We start from the raw sequence: 20,205 nt of genomic DNA, 5'->3' as shown, positions 1-20,205 counted from the left end.
ATCTTTAATCTGTGGTGGTCTGATAGGATGCAGGGTATTATTTCAGTGTTCTTGCATCTGTTGAGAATTGTTTTCTGTTCGATTATGTGGGACAAAGTTCTATGAGGTGATGAGAAGGCATATTTTTTGTGTTTGAATGAATGTGTTTGGTTTTTGTGTTTGGTTTATGACATCTGTAAGCTCCAGCATCTCTCTATTTAGTTTTTGTCTGGATGACAAGTCTATTGACAAGAGTGAGTATTGAAGTCAACTGCCATAGTCAACATGTGAAGATCATTATGAGATTTAATCTATAGTTGTGTTTCTTTTATAACCTTGGGTGCCCTTGTGTTTGGTGCATAGATGTTAAGAATTTCAATGTCCTCCTGGTGAATTTTTCCTTTCTTGAGTATGTGGTGTCATTTTATATCTCTTCTGATGAGTGTTGTTCATGCAAGTGCACCAGCTTACTTTTTAGGTCCATTTGCTTGGAGTACTTTTTCCATCATTTGCCCGGTGGTGATGTCTATCCTTGATGTTAAGGTGTGTTTCTTGGATGCAGCAGAAGGATGGATTCTGTTTAGCATCTATTCTGATAATCTGTGTGTTTTTTTTTTTAATTCAGGAATTGTGGTCATTGATGTTGAGAGAAATTGGCAAGGATTAGTGTTTTTTGAATACTGCTGCTTTGATGTTGTGTGTTTGTGTGTGTGTGTTTCCTCTCTTCTGATTTTCTGGTCTGGAATTACTTATTTTTGTGCTTTCTTGAATGTGGTTACCCTGTTTATTCTGGAGTTTCCCTTCCAGCTCTTTCTGTAGGACTGGAATTATAGATAGATATTATTTAAATTTGATTTTATCATGAAATGTCTTTTTTTCCCCACCAACTGTGATTGAAAGTTTTGCTGGGTATAATGGTCTGGGCTGGCATCCGTGGTCTCCTAGAGTTTGCAGCACATCTGTCCAGGTCCTTCTGGCTTTGGTTTCTCTACTGAGAAGTCAGACATTAGTGTGATAGGTCTGCGTTTATATGTTACTTAGTCTTTTTCCCTTGCAACTTTTAATATTCTTCCTTTATTCTCTGTGTTTACTGTTTTGATTATTTTGTGCCGATGGAACTTCCTTCCCCCATCCCCATCTGTTTTGGTGTTTTGGATGTTTCTTGTACCTTGATAGCCATCTCTTCTTTAGGCTAGGGAAATTTTCTGGGTTTATGACCTGGGTTTATTCTCCTTGGCTATTCTTATTAGTCTTGGACTTGGTCTTTTCATTGTGTTCCAGATTTCCTGGAAGTTTGATGCCATGATTATTTTAGATCTAACATATTTTTCTCTCATATATTCAATGCTTGAGATTATTTCTTCAAATATCTTATATTCTGTTGGGGATGCTTGTCTCTAAGGTTCCTGTTTGAGTTACTATTTTTTTAATTTGTTAGAAAAATACCAATTCAAGTTCCCACTCCCTCCCCTCCTTCTATTCCCTCCACTCACCTTCCTACCCCACACCCATCCAGTCCTCAAGAGGGTAAGGCACATTGCTTTGTGGAAGGTCCAAGGCCCTTGCCACTACATCTAGGCTGAGCAAGGTATATATCCAAAGATAATAAGATCCTAAAACACCAGTCCATGCAGTATGGATAAATCCTGGTGCCATTACCAGTGGCCTCTCAGTCTGCCCAGCAATTCAACCATATTCAGAGGGACTAGTTTGGTCCTATGCTTGTTTCTACCCAGTTTGGCTGGAGTTGGTAAGCTCCCATTAGCTCAGGTAAACTGTTTGAGTGGGTGAACCCATCATGGTCTTGACCTCCTTGCACATATTCTTATTCTTTCCACTCTTCAACTGGACCTTGGGAGCTCAGTCTAGTGCTTCAGTGCCTCTGTTTCCATCAGTTGCTGGATGAAGGTTCTATGGTGATATTTAAGATATTCATCAGTCTGACTAAAGGGCAAGTCAAGATTGAGCCCCCTCTCCTCTATTGCTTAAGGTCTTAGCCAGGGCTATCCTTATGGATTCCTGGGAATTTCTCTAGAGCCAGTTTTCTGCTAACTCTATAATGGCTCCCTCAATCAAGATATCTTTTTCCTTGCTCTCATTTCTGTCCTTCCTCCATCTCAACTATTTTATTCCCTCATGTTCTCCTCAACTCTCCCCTTCTCCTCTCCTTTCTCCTTCTACCCTCCCTTTTCCCCTGCCCCCATGCTCCCAATTTTATCAGACAATCTTGTCTGTTTCCAATTTCCAAGTGAATTTATATATGCTTTTCTTTGGGTTCACCTTATTACTTAGCTTCTCTAGAATCATGAACTATAGGCTCAATGTCCTTTGTTTATAGCTAGTATCTACTGGTGAGTAAGTACATACCATATTCATCTTTTCAGGTCTGAATTACCTCACTCAGGATAGTGTTTTCTAATTCCATCTATTTGCATGTAAAATTCAAGATGTCATTGTTTTTTTGTTTGTTTTTTACCACGGAGTAGTACTCTAATGAGTAAATGTGCCACATTTTCTTCATCCATTCTTTGGTTGAGGGGCATCTAGGTTGCTTCCAGGTTCTGGCTATTACAAATAATACTGCTATGAATATAGTTGAACAAATGCTTTTGTAGTATGGTTTAGCATCTTTTGGGTATATGCCCGAGAGTAGTATTGCTGGATCCTGAGGTAGGTTGATTCCCAATTTTCTGAGAAACTGCCATACTTGTTTCCAAAGTAGTTGTACAAGTTTGCATTCCCACCAGCAATGATGAGTATTTCCCTTACTCCATATCTTCTTCAGCATAATGCTATCATTGGTGTTTTTGATCTTAGCCATTTTGACAGGTGTAAAATGGTATCTCAGAGTTGTTTTTATTTGCATTTCCCTGATGGCTAGGAATGTTGAACATTTCCTTAATTATCATTGGCCATTTGAGATTCTTCTGTTGAGAATTCTCTGTTTAGTTCAATACCCCATTTTTTAATTAGGATATTTAGAATTTTAATGTCTAATTGCTTGAGTTCTTTATATATTTTGGAGATCAATCCTTTGTCTGATGTGGGGTTGGTGAAGATCTTGTTCCATTCAGTAAGCTGCCTTTTTGTCTTACTGACTGTGTCCTTTGCTTTACAGAAGCTTCTCTGTTTTAGAAGGTCCCATTTATTTATTGTTACTCTCAGTATCTGTGCTACTGTATTTATATTTAAAAGTGGTCTCCTCTGCCCATACATTGAAAACTACTTCCCACTTTCTCTTCTATCAGGTTCAGTGTGTTTGGATTTATATTGAGGTCTTTAATCCATTTGGACTTGAGTTTGTGCATGGTGATAGATATGGATCTATTTTCATTCTTCTACAGATTAACATCTAGTTATGCCAGCCCCATTTGTTGAAGATTCTGTCTTCTTCCATTGTATAATTTTAGCTTCTTTGTCAAAATTCAGGTGTTCATAGGTGTGTGAATTAATATCTAGATCTTCAATTCAATTCCATTCATCAACCTCTCTGTTTTTATGCCAATACTAAGATGTTTTCATTAATTTGGCTCTGTAATAGATCTTAATGTCAGGGACGTTGATGCCTCTGGCAGTCCCTATATTGTACAGGATTATTTTGGCTATCCTGGATTTTTTGTTTTTTCACATGAAGTTGATTATTGTTCTTTCAAGGTCTGTGAAGAATTGTGTTGGAATTTTGATGGGGATTGCATTGAATCTATAGATTGCTTTTGGTAGAATTGCCATTTTTACTATGCTGATCCTACTTATCCGAGAGCATGAAAGAGCTTTCCATTTTTCTGGTATCTTCTTCAATTCCTTTCTTTAAGGACTTAAAGTTATTGTCAAATAGGTCTTTCACTTCTTTGGTTAGTGTCACCCCAAGATAGTTTATGCTATTTGTGGCTATTGTGAAAAATGATGTTTCTCTGATTTCCCTTTCAGCTTCTTTATTATTAGTGTATAGGAGGGCTACTGATTTTTTTTGAGTTGATCTTGTATCCTGCCACATCACTGAAGGTATTTTTCTGCTGTAGGAGTTCTCTGGTAGAGTTTTTGGGGCCACTTATGTACAGTATCATATCATATGCAAATAACGAAGGTTTAACTTCTTTCTTTCCAATTTGAATCCCCTTGATCTCCTTTTGTTGTCTTATTGCTATTTCTAAAACTTTAAGAACTATGTTGAAGTGATATGGAGAGAGTGGACAGCCTTGTCTTGGCCCTGATTTTAGTGAAATCGCTTTGAGTTTCTCTTTATTTAATTTGATGTTGGCTGTTGGCTTGCTGTATATTGATTTTATTATATTTAGATATGTTCCTTGTATCCCTGATATCTCCAAGACTTTTATCCTGAAGGGGTGTTGGATTTTGTCAAATGCTTTCTCAATATCTAATGAAATGATCATATGGTTTTTTTCCTTCAGTTTATTTATATGATGGATACATTGGTAGATTTTCCTATGTTGAACCAGCCCTGCATTTCTGGGATGAAGCCGACTTAATCACGGTGGATGACTTTTTTGATGTGTTCTTGGATTCAGTTTGTCAGTATTTTATTGAGTATTTTTGCATTCATGTTCATGAGTGAGATTGGTCTGTTATTCTTTTTCTTGCTTGAGTCTTTGTGTAGTTTTGTTATCAGGGTAACTGTAGCCTCATAAAAAGAGTTTGGCAATATTCCTTTTGTTTCTATTATATGGAACACTTTGAGGAGTATAGGTGTATATTGGCTCTTCCTTGATGTTCTGGTAGAATTCTGCTCAAAAACCATCTGGTCCTGGGCTTTTATTGGTTAGGAGGTTTTTTATGACAACTTCTATTTCCTTACAGTTTCACATTTTTCAATTTGTGGAGTACAGGTTTTTGTAGTATGACCTAATGATTCTCTCAATTTCCTTGTGTTGTTATATCTCCCTTTTCATTTTTGATTTTGTTAATTCAGATGTTGTCTCTCTGCCTTTTGATTAGTTTGGCTAAGTGTTTGTCTATCTTGCTGATTTTCTCAAAGAACCAGTCTTTTTTTTTTTATTGTTTCTTTGTATTGTTTTCTTTGTTTCTATTTTGTTGATTTCAGCCCTCAATTTGATTATTTCCCATCTTGTACTCCTCCTTGGTGAGTCTGCTTCTTTTTGTTCTAGAGCTTTCTGGTGTACTGTTAAGTCACTAATGTGAGCGTTCTCTGTTTTCTTTATGTGGGCACTTAGTGCTATGACCTTTCCTCTTAGCTTTCATAGTGTCCCATAGGTTTGGATATGTTTACTTTCATTTTCATTGAATTCAAGGAAGTCTTTAATTAGTCTTTAATTTCTTTCTTTATTTCTTTCTTGATCCATGGGTGGTTCAGTAGTTCAGGGTTCAATTTTCTTGAGTTTGTAGAATTTCTGAGAGTAGTAATTTTGTTAAATTCTAACTTTAATCCATGGTTATCTGATAAGATACAGGGGGTTACTCCAATTTTTTTGTACCTGTGTAGGTTTGCTTTGTTACCGAGTATGTAATCAATTTTTGAGAAGGTTCCATGACGTGCTGAGAAGAAGATATATTCTTTTGTGTTTGGGTGGAATGTTCTACAGATATCTATTAAGTCCATTTGATTTATAACATCTGTTAGTTTTCTTATTTCTATGTTAAGTTTCTGTTTGGTTGACCTGTCCATTGGCTACAGCGTTGAAGTCTCTTACTATTAGTGTGTGGGGTTTGATGCATGATTTAAATTTTAATAATGTTTCTTTTACATATGTGGGTGTTCTTGCATTAGGGGCATAAATGTTCAGGACTGAGACTACATCTTGATGGATAGTTCCTGTTATGAGTGTAAAGTGTCCTCCATCTCTTCAGACTGATTTTAGTTTGAAATCAATTGTGTTAGATATTATGATAGCTATACCCACTTGTTTTTTATGACCATTTGATTGTGAAACCTTTTCCCTACCTTTTACTCTGAGGTAGTGTCAATCTTTGAGGTTTAGATGTGTTTCTTATATACAGTAGAAGGCTGGATCTTTTTTCATATCCATTTTCTTAGCCTTTCTCTTATTATAGGTGAATTGAGTCTATTGATTTTAAGCGATATTAATGATCAGTGGTTATTAATTCCCATTATTTTTCAGTAGTAGTGTTTGTATGTTTCCCTTCTTTGGGTTATGCTGGTGGGGGGTGTTATCTGTTGCCTGTGTTTTTCAGGGTGTGTAGTGATGAGCTGTGGGCCCGCTTCCCGCCGCCCTGCTCCCGGCCACCGGCTAGCTTAGCCCCAGAAATAACAACACACAAATTGTATTCTTTTAAACACTGCCTGGCCCACTAATTCCAGCCTCTTACTCACAACTTGACTAACCCATATCTAATAATCTGTGTAATACCACGAGTGGTGTCTTACCAGGAAATATTCAGCATGTCTGACCGGGTGGCTGGCTTCATCGCATCTCTCCCTGAGGAGAGGCATGGCAGTCTGTCTCACTTAGGAGAGGCGTGGCATCTGACTGAGCCATCTATCTCACTTCCTTCTTCCTGTTCTATCTACTCCACCCACCTAAGGGCTGGCCAAGGCAGTTTCTTTATTAAAACAGAAGACTCTCCCACATCAAGGGTGCAATTAGCTTCCTTTAGCTGGGTTTTTTCTTCTAGAACTTTCTGTAGGCCTGAGTTTGTGGATATGGTTTTTTTTTGGTTATGGAATATCTTGTTTTCTCCATCTCCATTGAAAATTTTTCTGGGTACAGTAGTCTGTATAGTAGTCTGGGCTTGCATTTGTGGTCTCTTAGTGTCTGAAGCACATCTATTCAGGACCTTCTGGCTTTCATGGTTTCCATTGAGAAGTTGGGTGTAATTCTGATAGGTTTACCTTTATATGCTATTTGATCTTTTTTCTTTGCAACTCTTAATATTCTTTCTTTATTCTGTATGTTTTGTGTTTGGGTTATCATATGGCATGGGGATTTTTTTTTGATCCAGTCTATTTGGTGTTCTGCAAGCTTGTTGTACTTTCATAAAATATCCTTCTTCTTTAGACTGGGAAAGTTTTCTTCTATGATTTTGTTGAAAATATTTTCTGTGCCTTTGAGCTGGAGTTCATCTCCCTTTTCTATCCCTATTATTCTTAGGTTTTGTATTTTCATGGTGTCCCAGATTTCTTGAATGTTTTGTTAAGAATTTGTTGAATTTAATGTTTTTTGGACCTATGAGTCTATTTCCTCTATAGTATCTTCAGCACCTGAAATTCTTTCTTTTACCTCTTGTATTCTGTTGGTTATACTTGTCTCTGTAGTTCCTGTTCATTTACCCAGAGTTTCCATATCCAGAATTCCCTTGGGTTGTGTTTGCTTTATTATTTCAATTTCAGTCTTCAAGTCTTGAACTGTTTGCTTCACCTCTTTGATTGTTTTTTTTTCTTAGTTTTCTCGGTTTCTTTGAGGGATTTATTTCCTCCATTTCTTTAATGGAGTTTTTCATTTCTTCTTTAAAGGTCTCCATCCTTTTTATAAAATTACATTTAAAGTTGTTTTCTTTTACTTCTTTTGGGTTAGGATGATCAAGTCTTCCTGTTGTGTGACCCACTGGGTTCTGGTGTTACCATGTTTCTTTTTAGGTGTTGGAGAAATTCTTGAATTGGTGGCTACCCATCTCTTCCTTCAAATGAGGCTGGCAGTGTCTTTACATCTTGGCTCAATCCTTGCAGTGGCTATCTGAGTGTTTAAGAGTTTTTCTTGGTATCTAGACATCTGGAGACTGTATTCTAGGTTCTGATAGCTGGTCTTTTCTTTGTTGGTTGAATATTTTGTTCCTTGGTTTCTGTTGCCCTGTCTGGTTTTTAGGTTGTGGTGCTGAGTGTTGCCTGGTAAGAAATCCTTCTGGGATATAACAGGTGTGGCTACTGTGGAATCCTGGTAAAATGTGTATTAGGAGGCAACACTTGGACAGGGAACTAGGGGGATCCACAGGAGAAAGGAAGGGTATTTCACCAGAATTTGCTTAGTCCCCTGGCAATGGGGATAGAGAGTAAGTGGGGAGATGCTAAAAACAGTCAGCTAAGGATCTGAAGATGAGGTGAGGGACTGGATATGAAGGAGAAGAGGGGACATAAAAAGCTTCAGCTTGCCTACCTGATTCTCTGGTAGGTTTGGCTGGTGGATTCCTAGAGAAAGCCTGCTGGAGTGGGGGCCGGAATTACAGAATGAGCAGTGAGGAGGTTCGAGGAGAAGATGATTTATCAGCTGGAGATAGGGACAGAGAGAGGGGGGACAGCAGATGGTTGGCTACAGAGGTGGGGATGAAACTAAGAGTCTTGGGCATTGGATTTGGAGGAGAGGATGAAACCATGAAGAGCTGCAGTTAGGTTACCTGCTTTCCTGGCTGGAGCGAGGACTGGGATAAAGTGATAACTGGAATGAAGAAAGGTTGGAGGAAAAGAGCTGTGTGTTCGGGTGAAGATGGGGGCAGGGAGAGACGTAAGGATACGGCATGAGGTCTATTACAAAGCTGGGGGTGCAGAAGGAGGGTTGGATTTGGAGGAGAGAAGGGAGAATGGAGTTAGTCTACCTGCTTCTCTGGCTGGAGCAGCTGTGGTTTCCCAGGTACTGCTTGTTGGAGTTGGGGTCTGTGATAAAATAATGAGTAGGAGAGGGAAATTTGGAGTGGGAGATCTGCATGATCAATTGGAGATGGGGACAGGGAGGAAGTGAGGCCACAGTGTCCTGCCATGAAGCTGTGGATAAGGCTGGGGGTCGGATTTGGAGGAGTGGGAAAAGAGGTGAAGCCCTGCTGTTAGTCTACCTGCTTCCCTGGCCTGGATCTTCTCTCAATTTTTTCTTTTCTTTCTTTTTAAAGGTTCTTGGTTTACATAACCTGGATTTTGGACATTTCCATGAAAGCCAAGGTCCTATTTGGAAACTGTTGGGATTGCTTGGAGGCATCCATGGGTTTTTCTTGATAGAAAAATGTTTTTTCCTCTTCGTGTCACCAAATACCAAGGTATATGTCTCCTTTTTCCTTTGCTTGAATCTTTATTATATTCATATTGATTTCATAAGTACTCAAATAACTTAAAGTAAGCAGTACGTTGTAGTGCCTGCCTTTAGTCCCAGGTAACTGGAGAGGCTCACCAAAAGGATCACAGTTTCAAAGCCAACCTGGGCTGCAGAACAGTACTCTTTCTCAAAATACAAACAAATAAATAAAAAGGGGGACTAGGGATGTAGTTCAGCTTAAAGCACTTGCAAAGCTCTGAGAGTCTGAGCATCAGCGTAGATAAACAGGGCATGATGGTACATGCCTGCAGCTCAGGCACTTGGAGAGTGGAGGATGGAGGATCAGTTCAAGGTCATCCTCAGCTGTAGAGTTCAAAGCCAGTTTCAGATTTCTACAACTAACTAAATTAATTCACTCTCTAATTAATTTAAAGATACAAAATTTAAAAATGGGGATCGGTTTGGGGTTAGTGTGTTTGCCCTACATGTGCAAGAATCAGGATTCAGTCCCAGTACTGGGAAAAAAAGTTTTCCAAAACTTTGATAAACAAAATAATGAATAGAGCGTGGAGCTGGAAAAGTCTATGTATGTATGTTTCTGGCCTCTGACTTGTATTGCGCTGTCCCCATCCCGCAGGGCCTGCCATTTGTTAATGGACATGTGGGACATGCCCACCATCTTGCACTCAACCCTGAATTCAGTGACCAGCCAAGTGGAGGCAAGTCTATTTCAACCATCCAGCTGGTAGGTCTCAGGTCTGAAGTGGTCTACAGTCTCAGCCACTTTTTCTTTACTCTTCCATGCACAGAGGACACTCAGTGGGGGAAATGAGCAAGACTTACTCCCATTTTGCCTGATCTTGACCACGAGAAACACTGTTTAAAAAAGTTTGTCAAGCGCCTCAAATCTACTTTTCTTTTCCTTTCCTTTCCTTTACTTCCTCCTTCTTTCTTTCCTTCCTTCCTTCTTTCCTTCCTTCTTTCCTTCTTTCCTTCCTTCCTTTTTTGTAGAAAATACATTCTACACAGATTTAAGCCACCACTGTCTGCATTGTTAAAGCCCATGGATCAGACTGACATAATAATTTCCATCATTTCAGTTATTTGTTTTCACAAGCCAGTTGACCTATGGATTTTCCACTTTGTATAACCCTCAGTTATTTCTTGTTTAATGCAAATAAATGTTGGGCAAGGGATTTGTTAGTTAGTCTGTCTAGGTTGAAAATGTTTATTTTATAATCCAGGAGAGAACCAGTTTTGTCTAGTGTTGTGTGCCATAGTAACTACCTTTGATGCAAATGGATTTCTCATAGCATTTTCCATATTAATTTTTAAAATAAAATTCCAGTCAGGTTCAAAAATATTCCCATTTCTAGTTCTTAAACAAAAGCATGTAGGGACAGACCAAATGGGAAATAGCATACAAGTGTACATTTATAAGCATGGCTTTTGTATGGGGTTGACCCTGGAGGAGAAGCCCTAAGAGAAGAGATGCTAGAACATGTGTAACAGACTCACAGACTGAGAAATGCAGCAGGAGGCTGCAGATCTAATGTCAACTCAGAGATAAGAAAATAAGAGAGTTCCCTTAAAAACGATTTTAATTCCCTCAGCGATTGTGTAGACAGCTGTGTAGCTTGGTCTATTTGTGGAACTCCTGGTAATTGGAGCAGGGAAAGTCCCTGGTGCTTTGGTTGGCTCTTGGGAATCTTGTCCTCATGCTGGATTGCTTTGCCCAGACTGAATACAGGGAGAGGTGCTGGTCCTTATGGCAGCTTGATAGGTCATGCTTTACTGATGCACAGAGGAGCGCTGCCCCTTTCTGCATAAGTATGGAGTGGATGGGGAGAGGGGAGGAGGGAGGAAGGAGTGAGAGGAGAGAAGCAAGGAGGAGGCTGGGTTGGGATATAAAATGAATGAATGAATGAATAAATGAATGAATGAATGAATGAATAAAATAAAATAGAATAAAATTATTTTAAAGCTGGTCATGGTGATGCACACCTTTAATCCTAGCACTGGAGAGGTAGAAGTAGGTGGATCTCCTTGTGTTCAAGGCCAGTCTGGTCTACATAGCTATCCAATATAGTACTTGAAGTTCTAGCTAGAGTAATCAAACAACAAAAGATCAATGGGATACAAGTTGGAAAGGAAGAAGACAAACTTTCACATTTGCAGATAATATGATAGTATACATAAGTGACTAAAAAAATTCTGTCATGGAACTCCCACAGTGGATAAACACCTTCATTAATGTGATGGGATATAAGATTAGCTCAATTAGCTTATATTCAAAGGTTTCTTAATCATACCACAAGGACACTTGCTCAACTATCTTTCTAGCAGCATTATTCATAATAGCCAGAAACTGGAATAAAGCTAGATGCCCCTCAACTGAAGAATGGATAATTAAAATGTGGTACATCCATACAATGGAGTACTATTCAGTTGGGAAAAAAAACAATGACATCATAACATTTACAGGCAAATGGATGGAACTAAAGAAAAATCATCCTGAGTGAGGTAACCCAGATCCAGAAAGACAAACATGGTATGTACTCACTCCTAAGTGGATACTAGATGTAAAGCAAAGGATAACCAGACTACAACCCACAGTTCCAAAGAAGCTAGATAACAAGGAGGATCTTAAGAGGAACATACATGGAGGGCCCTAGGAAGGGAAAATAGGTAAGATCTCCTGGGTAAATTGAGGGTGTTGGGGGGGAGAGGATTGGGGAAGGATTGGATAAGAACATGAGTGAACAGGATGGTTGAGTTGGAGGAGGGATGAAGAGGAAGAGCTATGAAAGAAATATCTTGACTGCGGGAGCTATTATGGGGTTAGTGAGAAACCTGGCACTAGGGAAATTCGCAGGAATCCACAAGGATGACCCCAGCCAGTTAAGATCCTAAGCAATAGTGGAGAGGGTGCCTGAACTGATCTTCCCCTGCTATCATATTGGTGACTGCCCTAATTGTCGTCATAGAACTTCCATCCAGTAATTGATGAAAGCAGATGCAGAGATCCACAGCTAAGCACTGGGCTGAACTCCTGGAGTACAGTTGAGGAGAGGGAAGAGGGATCATATGAACAAGGGTGGTAAAAATCACAATGGGGAAACTCACAGAGACTGCTGACCCGAACTAGTGGAAGACCATGAACTCTGGACTGACAGCTGGGGAGCCTGCTTGGAACTGAACTAGGCCCTTTGAATGTGCGTAATAGTTGTATGGCATGGTCTGTTTGTGGGGCACCTGGCAGTGGGACCAGAATTTATGCCTGGTGCATGAACTGCCTTTTTGAGCCCATTCCCAATGGTAGAATACCATGATCAGCCTTGATACAATGGTGAGGAGATTTTCCTGTCTTAACTTTGTAGACTCCCCAAGGGAGTCCTTACCTTCTCTGAGGAGTGGATGGGGGTGGGGAAAGGCAGAGAGGAGTGGGAGGAAGGGAGGGAGGGTGGAACTGTGGTTGGTACGTAAACTGAACAAATTTGTTTAAAAATTTTATTTTTAAAACAATCTTTTTTCATTTTACATACCAATCCCAGTTCCTACTTCCTTCTTTCCTCCTGGTCTTCCACCTTCCCCCCACCACACCCCCTATCAACTTCTCAGAGAGGGTAAGGCTTCCCATGGGAGCCAACAAAGTCTGACACATCACTTTGAGGCAGGACCAAGGCCCTCTCTGCTATATCTAGGCTGAGCAAAGTATCCAGGCAAAGAGAATGGGCTCCAAAAAGCCAGTTCAAGCACTAGATATAAATCTTGGTCCTACTTCCTGTGGTCCCACAGACTGCCCCAGCTATACAACTGTTACCCATGTTCAGAGTGCCTAGTTTGGTCCTATGCGGGGTTCCCCACCGTCAGTCCAAAGTCAGTGAGCACCCACCAGCCCAGGTCAGTTGTTTCTGTGGGTATCCCCATTGTAGTCTTGACCTCTTTGCTCATATGTCACTCCTCCCTCTCTTCGACTGGACTCTGGAAGCTCTGCCTAGCGCTTAGCTGTGGATCTCTATATCTGTTTCTATCAGTTGCTAGATGAAGGCTCTATGATGACAATTAAGGTAGTCATCAATCTGATTACAGGATAAGGTCATTTCAGGCACCCTCTCCATTATTGCTTAGGGTCTTAGCAAGGGCCATCCTTGTGGATTCTTGGGAATTTCCCTGGTGCCAGGTTTCTCACTAACCCCATAATGGTTCCCTCAATCAAGTTATTTTTTTTGCTCTCCCATTTTGTCCTCCCCCAGTCTCAGCCATTCCTTTCCCTCATGTTCTCCTCTTCCCTCTCCCAACATTGCCAACTCCCAATTTTCTCAGGAGATCTTGTCTATTTCCCCTTTTCAGGGGGATCTATGCATGTCTTTTTTAGGGTTCTCCTTGTTACCTAGCTTCTCTGGGGTCATTGACTATAGGCTGGTTGTTCTCTGCTTTGTGTCTAATACCCACTTTTGAGTGAGTACATAGCTTTTTACTTTGTCTTTCTTGGTCTGGGATACCTCCCTCAGGATGGTTTTTCCTATTTTATTCCATTTGCCTTCAAATTTTAAGATGTCATTGTATTCTACTGCTGAGTAGTACTTCATTGTGAAATGGACCACATTTTCTTTATCCATTCTTTGATTGAGGGACATCTAGGTTGTTTCCAGGATTTGGCTATCATGAATAAAGATGCTATGAACACATTTGAGCTAATGTCCTTGTGGAATGAGTGTGCATACTTTGGGTAAAGAGTGGTATTGCTGGTCTTGAGGTAGATTGATTCTTGAGGGAGAAACCGTGGTTGGTATGTAAAATGAATAAAAAAGTAAGAGAGAGAGAGAGAGAGAGAGAGAGAATGGCATAAGGCATTGGGTTTGCTTGGGTTTTTCTCCTCTATCCAAAGCACACCATCCACTTATGGACTGAGAGATGAATTCAAGGACAGCCTTCGGGAGATGTGCCAAATTTTCTAAACTTTTGTCTTTAGTAAAGGCTTATGTAACTTAAAGGGTTTGAATGAATTACAGTATAGCTCAGAAGGCTAGCTCTGTGGAGGATATGGTTTTCCCCTACCCATTGGTACTAAAAAGAATATGTTCTCCTCATAGACTTTGTTCTACTTTGTATATTGTATATGTAAGATGGCAGTTGTAGTATGTAGCTGGAGTAGCAAAATATCTTCCAAATGTCAACATAACTCTGTAGATGTTTCAGGTTCCAACCTAATGTGACATTTACTCACTTTTCATTAATTATATTTTAATCTGACATAGAAAGGCCCAGAAGATTCACAGACATCCGAGCTACCCATTGGCGATGTTCCAACCTCCAACAGAAAATGTGAGTACCAATTTTACATTTACATTTAAAATTTAAATATAAAAAGTGACACAGAAAGCTATATCTGTTTTTAAACAAATATGTCAAAACCAACATGGATTGAATAGTGCATCTCTATTTCATGATGAAAAAGTTTGCAATAAGATCTTCGGCAAATAGCCATTCGTGTCTGCCTTTTAAGAATACCACACGCCAATATTAACTTTATTCCATTCTTTACAATTGATTTCTTCAATTATTTAATGTCACTTTCTGAAACCTTCAATTAGTATATATGCATTTGTATTTTCTATGGTTCTTTGAAAATCAGGCTTCGATGGTCTTCCAGACCTTTCATTTACATTAGTTTTGGAGGCAGAGTTACATTTTTATTTTCTCTCGTGATTCGTCTCATTTGTTGCACTGTCAATGAAATGGCAGCATCCCAGTCAGTGGTTTTTGTGCACATCTTATTTATTTGCCTGATAGTTAACTATCAATATTTATTTCTGTGATTTCCCCAGTTAACGTATTTCTGTTATTGGCAGAAAGATTTGTAGTGAGAAGCGGCGGGGCTGCGTCCCGCCACCCGCCGCCGGCTAGCTTTACACCCGAAATAATTACACGGAAACTGTATTCTTTTAAAACACTGCTTGGCCCATAGTTTCAGCCTCTTATTGGCTAATTCTCATATCTTCCTTTAACCCATATTTAGTAATCTGGGTAGCACCACGAGTTGTGGCTTACCAGGAGAGATCTTAACCTGTGTCCATCTCGGAGAGCAGCAGCATGGAGACTCACCACGCGACTGCCTGAAGCGTCTCTCCCTAACTCTACTTCCTTGTTCCCACAATTCTGTTCTGTCTACTCCACCTACCTAATTTTCTGTTCTTAAAGGGCCAAGGCAGTTTTCTTTATTAATTAACCAATGAAAGAAACATAGACAGATAACTCTCCTCCATCATTTCCCCTTTTTCTGTTTAAACAAAAAAGAAAGGCTTCAACTTTAACATAGCAAAATTACATATAACAAAACAGTTATCAAGCAAGTATTACAGTTACAATATTTAAATCTATTTTATCTTTTATCATAACTAAGGAAAGCTATAACTATCTATTTATTCTTCAACTCCATCAAAGACTCCAGAAGGATATAATGCTACCTAAGTAAATAAGAAATAAGTAACTTATAAAACTCTAGAAATGACAGAGACAACTCGCTGCCTGGACAGTCACCCAAAGTTCCTCTGTACCGTTGAGGCATCCATCTTCAGCCTTCAGGCCCATAGTGTCCAGCAGACTTTTTCATGAAGCAGGAAATTCCAAAGACAGTTCAGTCACTTTCTGCTGTGTCCTGCAGAACGTCTCGCAGACTCTTTCATGAATCAGGAACCCCGAAAGACCATCTCACCTTTAGGCAAGTTCAGCAGTCCTCTTTCTGTGGGTTCCTTGTGTCCAGTTTATGCAACAGTCCAGGCAAGAGCATTTTCTTGCCCAAATGGCTAACAAACTCCATAAGTAGCCTCTTCGATGCCCATCTTCCTCTCGAAGTAGATTGGTGCTGCCAGGAGCAGACGTGTCTCATTGTCATGAAAAACCCTAAGTTATTAAAACATTAAATGCCATATTCTGCAGTCTTTGAAAGATATGAAGAATGCCTAACTGAAATATATCTATGCACATCTAGAAAATCTAACTAACATGACTACAAGCTTGACTATTATTGATGATTATCCATTAACAACCTATATTTCCTAATTATACATTACATTCTTAAATGAACAACACAATCACAATACCTTAATCAGTATCAGAAATACATATACATATAACAAAATTGACCTTAAAAATCTATACCAATGCAAATTATTCATATTTGTATCATATCCCCCTTTAAATGTAAAAGAACATTTATAAACAATATTTGGGAATGTGGGCGCAGTTATTTCTCTCCAAACTGCTTCCTGCTGAGTGGGGGCGTTATTATTTAGGTCTTTCATGGTATAACCTGTGTGCTAGGTTCCTCTCAGTTGGCAGTTGAGTGAAGTAATTTTTTGAAGATGTTCACAGCAACCTTTCAGGAGGGCGTGGTCTATCATACCATATTGGGATAGAAGCAATCCACAGAGTCTCGTCCTCTGTGAAAACAAAAGAAGAAACTCTTTTCCAAAGCATCATGTTCTTAGATCCAAATCCTGAAGTCATACCGTTAAGATGTCCATTCTGGTCTAGCCTGGCAGCCCATATATTGAAATGTCTCTCTGTACTTAGCTCCTTTACAGTCAAAAAAATCAAAGAAAACACAACAAAATACATAATCCAGACTCTCTGTGAATTTTCCATTTTTACGTGGCTTATTTTCACTCTATCACTTTACTTTATTCTGTCTCTTTAAAGACTTTACCCCTTTTTTAAGGCATTAAATTTATTCTCTATATATTTATTTTTTTCTCTCTCTCAAGCCTACGTACAGTCATCCAACATTGTGACCCATATGGGGGTCTTATATGTCTGAATCTGTCCTATTGTGAATCTGTAATTTTTTACTATCCAGGAGCATTTCTTAAAATGTTAAGCACTTCTTAAAAACTTAAGTTGCGCCACTTATAGGTAATACGGTACTGCCTGTTTCTAGCCAAGTCTAAACCTTAACTGCGCTGTTATCATGGTAATTACGATAGATCCTGCCTGAGCTCAGTACAGTTCAGCATGGCGGAGCAGAGCCAAAGCTGCTACTGCCTCAGTCATTTGGTGTCCCTGAGCTGCACAAAGTTCCAGGTGCACAGCAGTCCACATTGGAGCTGCACTCAGCAGTTTAATTTTGATACTGAGCGTGCAGCACAGAAACTCTCTTAATCCAAGTCACAGCCGAATCTGAAGCGCAGAGCACCGTGCAGTCTGAAAACATCTCTCTCTCTATGGCGGCAGGAATCCGCAAATGCTGTCCCGCTCGCCTAAGCCTGATTCCGCCATCTGCCCAGGTGCAGGCAGGGAGCAGTGAGCCATTGGCATGGTCTCAGAGTACTTTCTTTCCGATCCCAAGCGGGCAAGGTTTTTAAGTGGATTTAGCACCACATTGGAGCGCCAATCTGTAGTGGGAAGCGGTGGGGCTGCGTCCCGCCACCCGCCGCTGGCTAGCTTTACACCCGAAATAATTACACGGAAACTGTATTCTTTTAAAACACTGCTTGGCCCATAGTTTCAGCCTCTTATTGGCTAATTCTCATATCTTCCTTTAACCCATATTTAGTAATCTGGGTAGCACCACGAGTTGTGGCTTACCAGCAGAGATCTTAACCTGTGTCCATCTCGGAGAGCAGCAGCATGGAGACTCACCACGCGACTGCCTGAAGCGTCTCTCCCTAACTCTACTTCCTTGTTTCCACAATTCTGTTCTGTCTACTCCACCTACCTAATTTTCTGTTCTTAAAGGGCCAAGGCAGTTTTCTTTATTAATTAACCAATGAAAGAAACATAGACAGATAACTCTCCTCCATCAAAGATTTTATGTGAGATGGGGGTCTCACCACTAGCCAAACTGGCCTGGAACTCTTTATGTAGGCCATGACCTGTTACTCATGACTACCCTCTTGCCTTGGCCTCCCAAGTTCTGGGCATACAGTCATGAGCCATCATGCTTGGTTTGTCTCTATTATTTCTGAATTTAAGTTATGTACTTTATAAGTTCATTTTTCTTTCCTTAGTTTATGGATAATTGAAGTTTGTGTTTGGTGTGATTTTCATCAGTTGCTTTTATACCTGCCTTTTTCTAATTTATATCACTTTTCTGTAACAAAAATGTCATAATGTTTGCATGCTAGCCAGCCATGACTAGCTAGCCCAGTTCTACCATAGTGAATTAGGTGAGCAAGTATAAAAGTTATCATGAAATGAACCCTTCTTATATGCCAGGTACTGTGGTAAACATTTAGTATGGATTATCTCACTTGATTCTCCCCTAGCACAATAAAGTTAAGAGTAAGTATTCCTAAGTTATACAAATGAAGAAACCAGTTGTTGGAGAGGTTACATGGCTAGTGAACTCTAGCATCCATGAGCAAAGAAAATGTTATTGTATCAAAATTTCCTTGTGGTCATTCATGCATACATAGATGGATTCTCTCATTTTTTTTATTCAAGATGTACTTTGGGGAGCTGAAACTGTAGCTCAGTGGTAAAACATTTTCTGGGCATGTAGATAGCCCTGAATGTGACCACCAGCACGGAAAAATAGTCTGAGGCTGTGCTATGATTGAGGCTCTGTGTATGTACTGGAGAATAGAACAGGCATGTGTTCAATTGTCTGTAGTTCGCCATGGAGCTTGGAATGTAAATACTAATAAGAATAAGTACATATTGCTACTATCAATATTACTATAACAATACTTGCTTTGTTCTAGCTATACTGTCTTGTAATTTACTAATTTGATTTAAAATATGTAATTTCATATTCTTTACAATTCTGCTTCCAGGATGTAGTTTAATTCTTTTGTAAATATATTTTAACTTTTTTATATATGTGAATAATTTTTCTGCATGTATGTCTGTGCTCCTCATGATTGAAGTGCTCTTAGTGGTCAGAGGAGGGTATCAGATCCCCTAGACCTGGAGTTAAAGATGGTTATGAGCCACCGTACAGGACCTGGGAAACAAACTTGGGTCATCTGGAAGAGTAGCTAGTGTTTGTAACTGCAAAGCTATCTCTACAAGAGCTCAAGGATACTATTTAATCCTTGTATAAATTTTAATTCCAGTATGAATTTGGAATATTTGGCACCTAGCAGGTCTATTTCAGACTTTGCTGGTTTTACTTTTGAAATAAAAGAGGGGGGAAGGATATGCCAAGTCAAATTAGGAGCAGAATGTGGAAACCACACCAGGGAGCATCAGCCTTTTCATGCACATAATCCTCCCACTGCAGGTATCATGCATGGCATTCAAATGAACAGCGAACAAATCCAAATTAGAACACTAAGCTGCTGTTTGCAGGGAAAATACTGAGTTAGCTCTGACTTTGTGATCAGTTCTTTCATATTGCCTCATTGGTAGGGCTCAGCTTTTCTTTCAAAAGACAGGATGTGAAAATCCTCTCCACAGTCTGATTTAAATAAACAAAACCACTAATCAGATTAGTTCTAGCCCATGCTTCATGGTGGAAAATCTCAGATAGTTCAGACATGTGTGATTCTGTGCCAGGAACATGAAAAAAGGTGAAATATTACATTTTGGTGTCAAGTATATTAAACCATCAGCAAATACTATCTTCCATTAAATGCATAAATGATCTTGCTAAATATGCATAAATGCATGGTGTGTAGCTTGTGGTTTACATGCAAATGTTTATTCGCCTTGTGTCTTCTTACATTTCCACATTGTCACATTTATAAACCTGTAACCAGAGATAATAAAGTAACAGACAATGAAAATAGGCCATACAGTTTCCTAGAAAGGGTTAGAGTACAGAAAATCTTGCATTTGTATGCATTCTATTAGGATCAAACCTGCATGTAGGCATAAGGAAAACATAAGGCTTTATTTGTAGGCAGCTGTGCCTTAATATACCACTTTAAATTATTTTTAAAAAAGAAATTTGTTGTTGAAAGCTGGCAGGAGCATCTAAGTGACATAGTGTCATTAGAGACTGAGAACTTTCAGGCAGTGTTGGAGTGAACCTCCTGAATCCAAAAATTTGGTATTTATCCTGTGTGTTTATGATCACTTCCTGAACTTTCTCCAGATTTAACAAAGGATTAAATAAGTTAGTAAACCCTGAAAATGGTGAAAATTTGTTCTATACTCTTGTTTTTCAGACAGGAGATTAAACCTAGTCCTTCATACAGCCAGACAAGAATTCTACCACTGAACTATATAACCTGACACATTAATTTAATTCTTGATATTTACAAACATGTATGAGTTTTAGAAGTAAATTACATAGGCCATCTTTGTAACACAGTTAATGCAGCTATCT

General features: G+C 39.3%; 1 protein-coding gene across 1 annotated transcript in view; it reads left to right on the top strand.

Moving 5' to 3' along the window:
* The window catches only part of Slc39a12 (solute carrier family 39 member 12), a 99,697-nt gene that overhangs the window by 49,859 nt on the left and 29,633 nt on the right, over nt 1-20,205 (top strand). Inside the window, exons 8-10 of the mRNA XM_038334700.1 lie at nt 8,788-8,931; nt 9,565-9,672; nt 14,189-14,255. Of these exons, the coding sequence (XP_038190628.1) occupies nt 8,788-8,931; nt 9,565-9,672; nt 14,189-14,255 (319 nt within the window). The remainder of the gene's footprint in view (nt 1-8,787; nt 8,932-9,564; nt 9,673-14,188; nt 14,256-20,205) is intronic.

The sequence above is a fragment of the Arvicola amphibius genome, chromosome 6, assembly GCF_903992535.2.
Source record: "Arvicola amphibius chromosome 6, mArvAmp1.2, whole genome shotgun sequence".
In the NCBI taxonomy this organism is placed as follows: domain Eukaryota; kingdom Metazoa; phylum Chordata; class Mammalia; order Rodentia; family Cricetidae; genus Arvicola; species Arvicola amphibius.
This window is presented reverse-complemented; position numbering and strand designations above follow the sequence as displayed.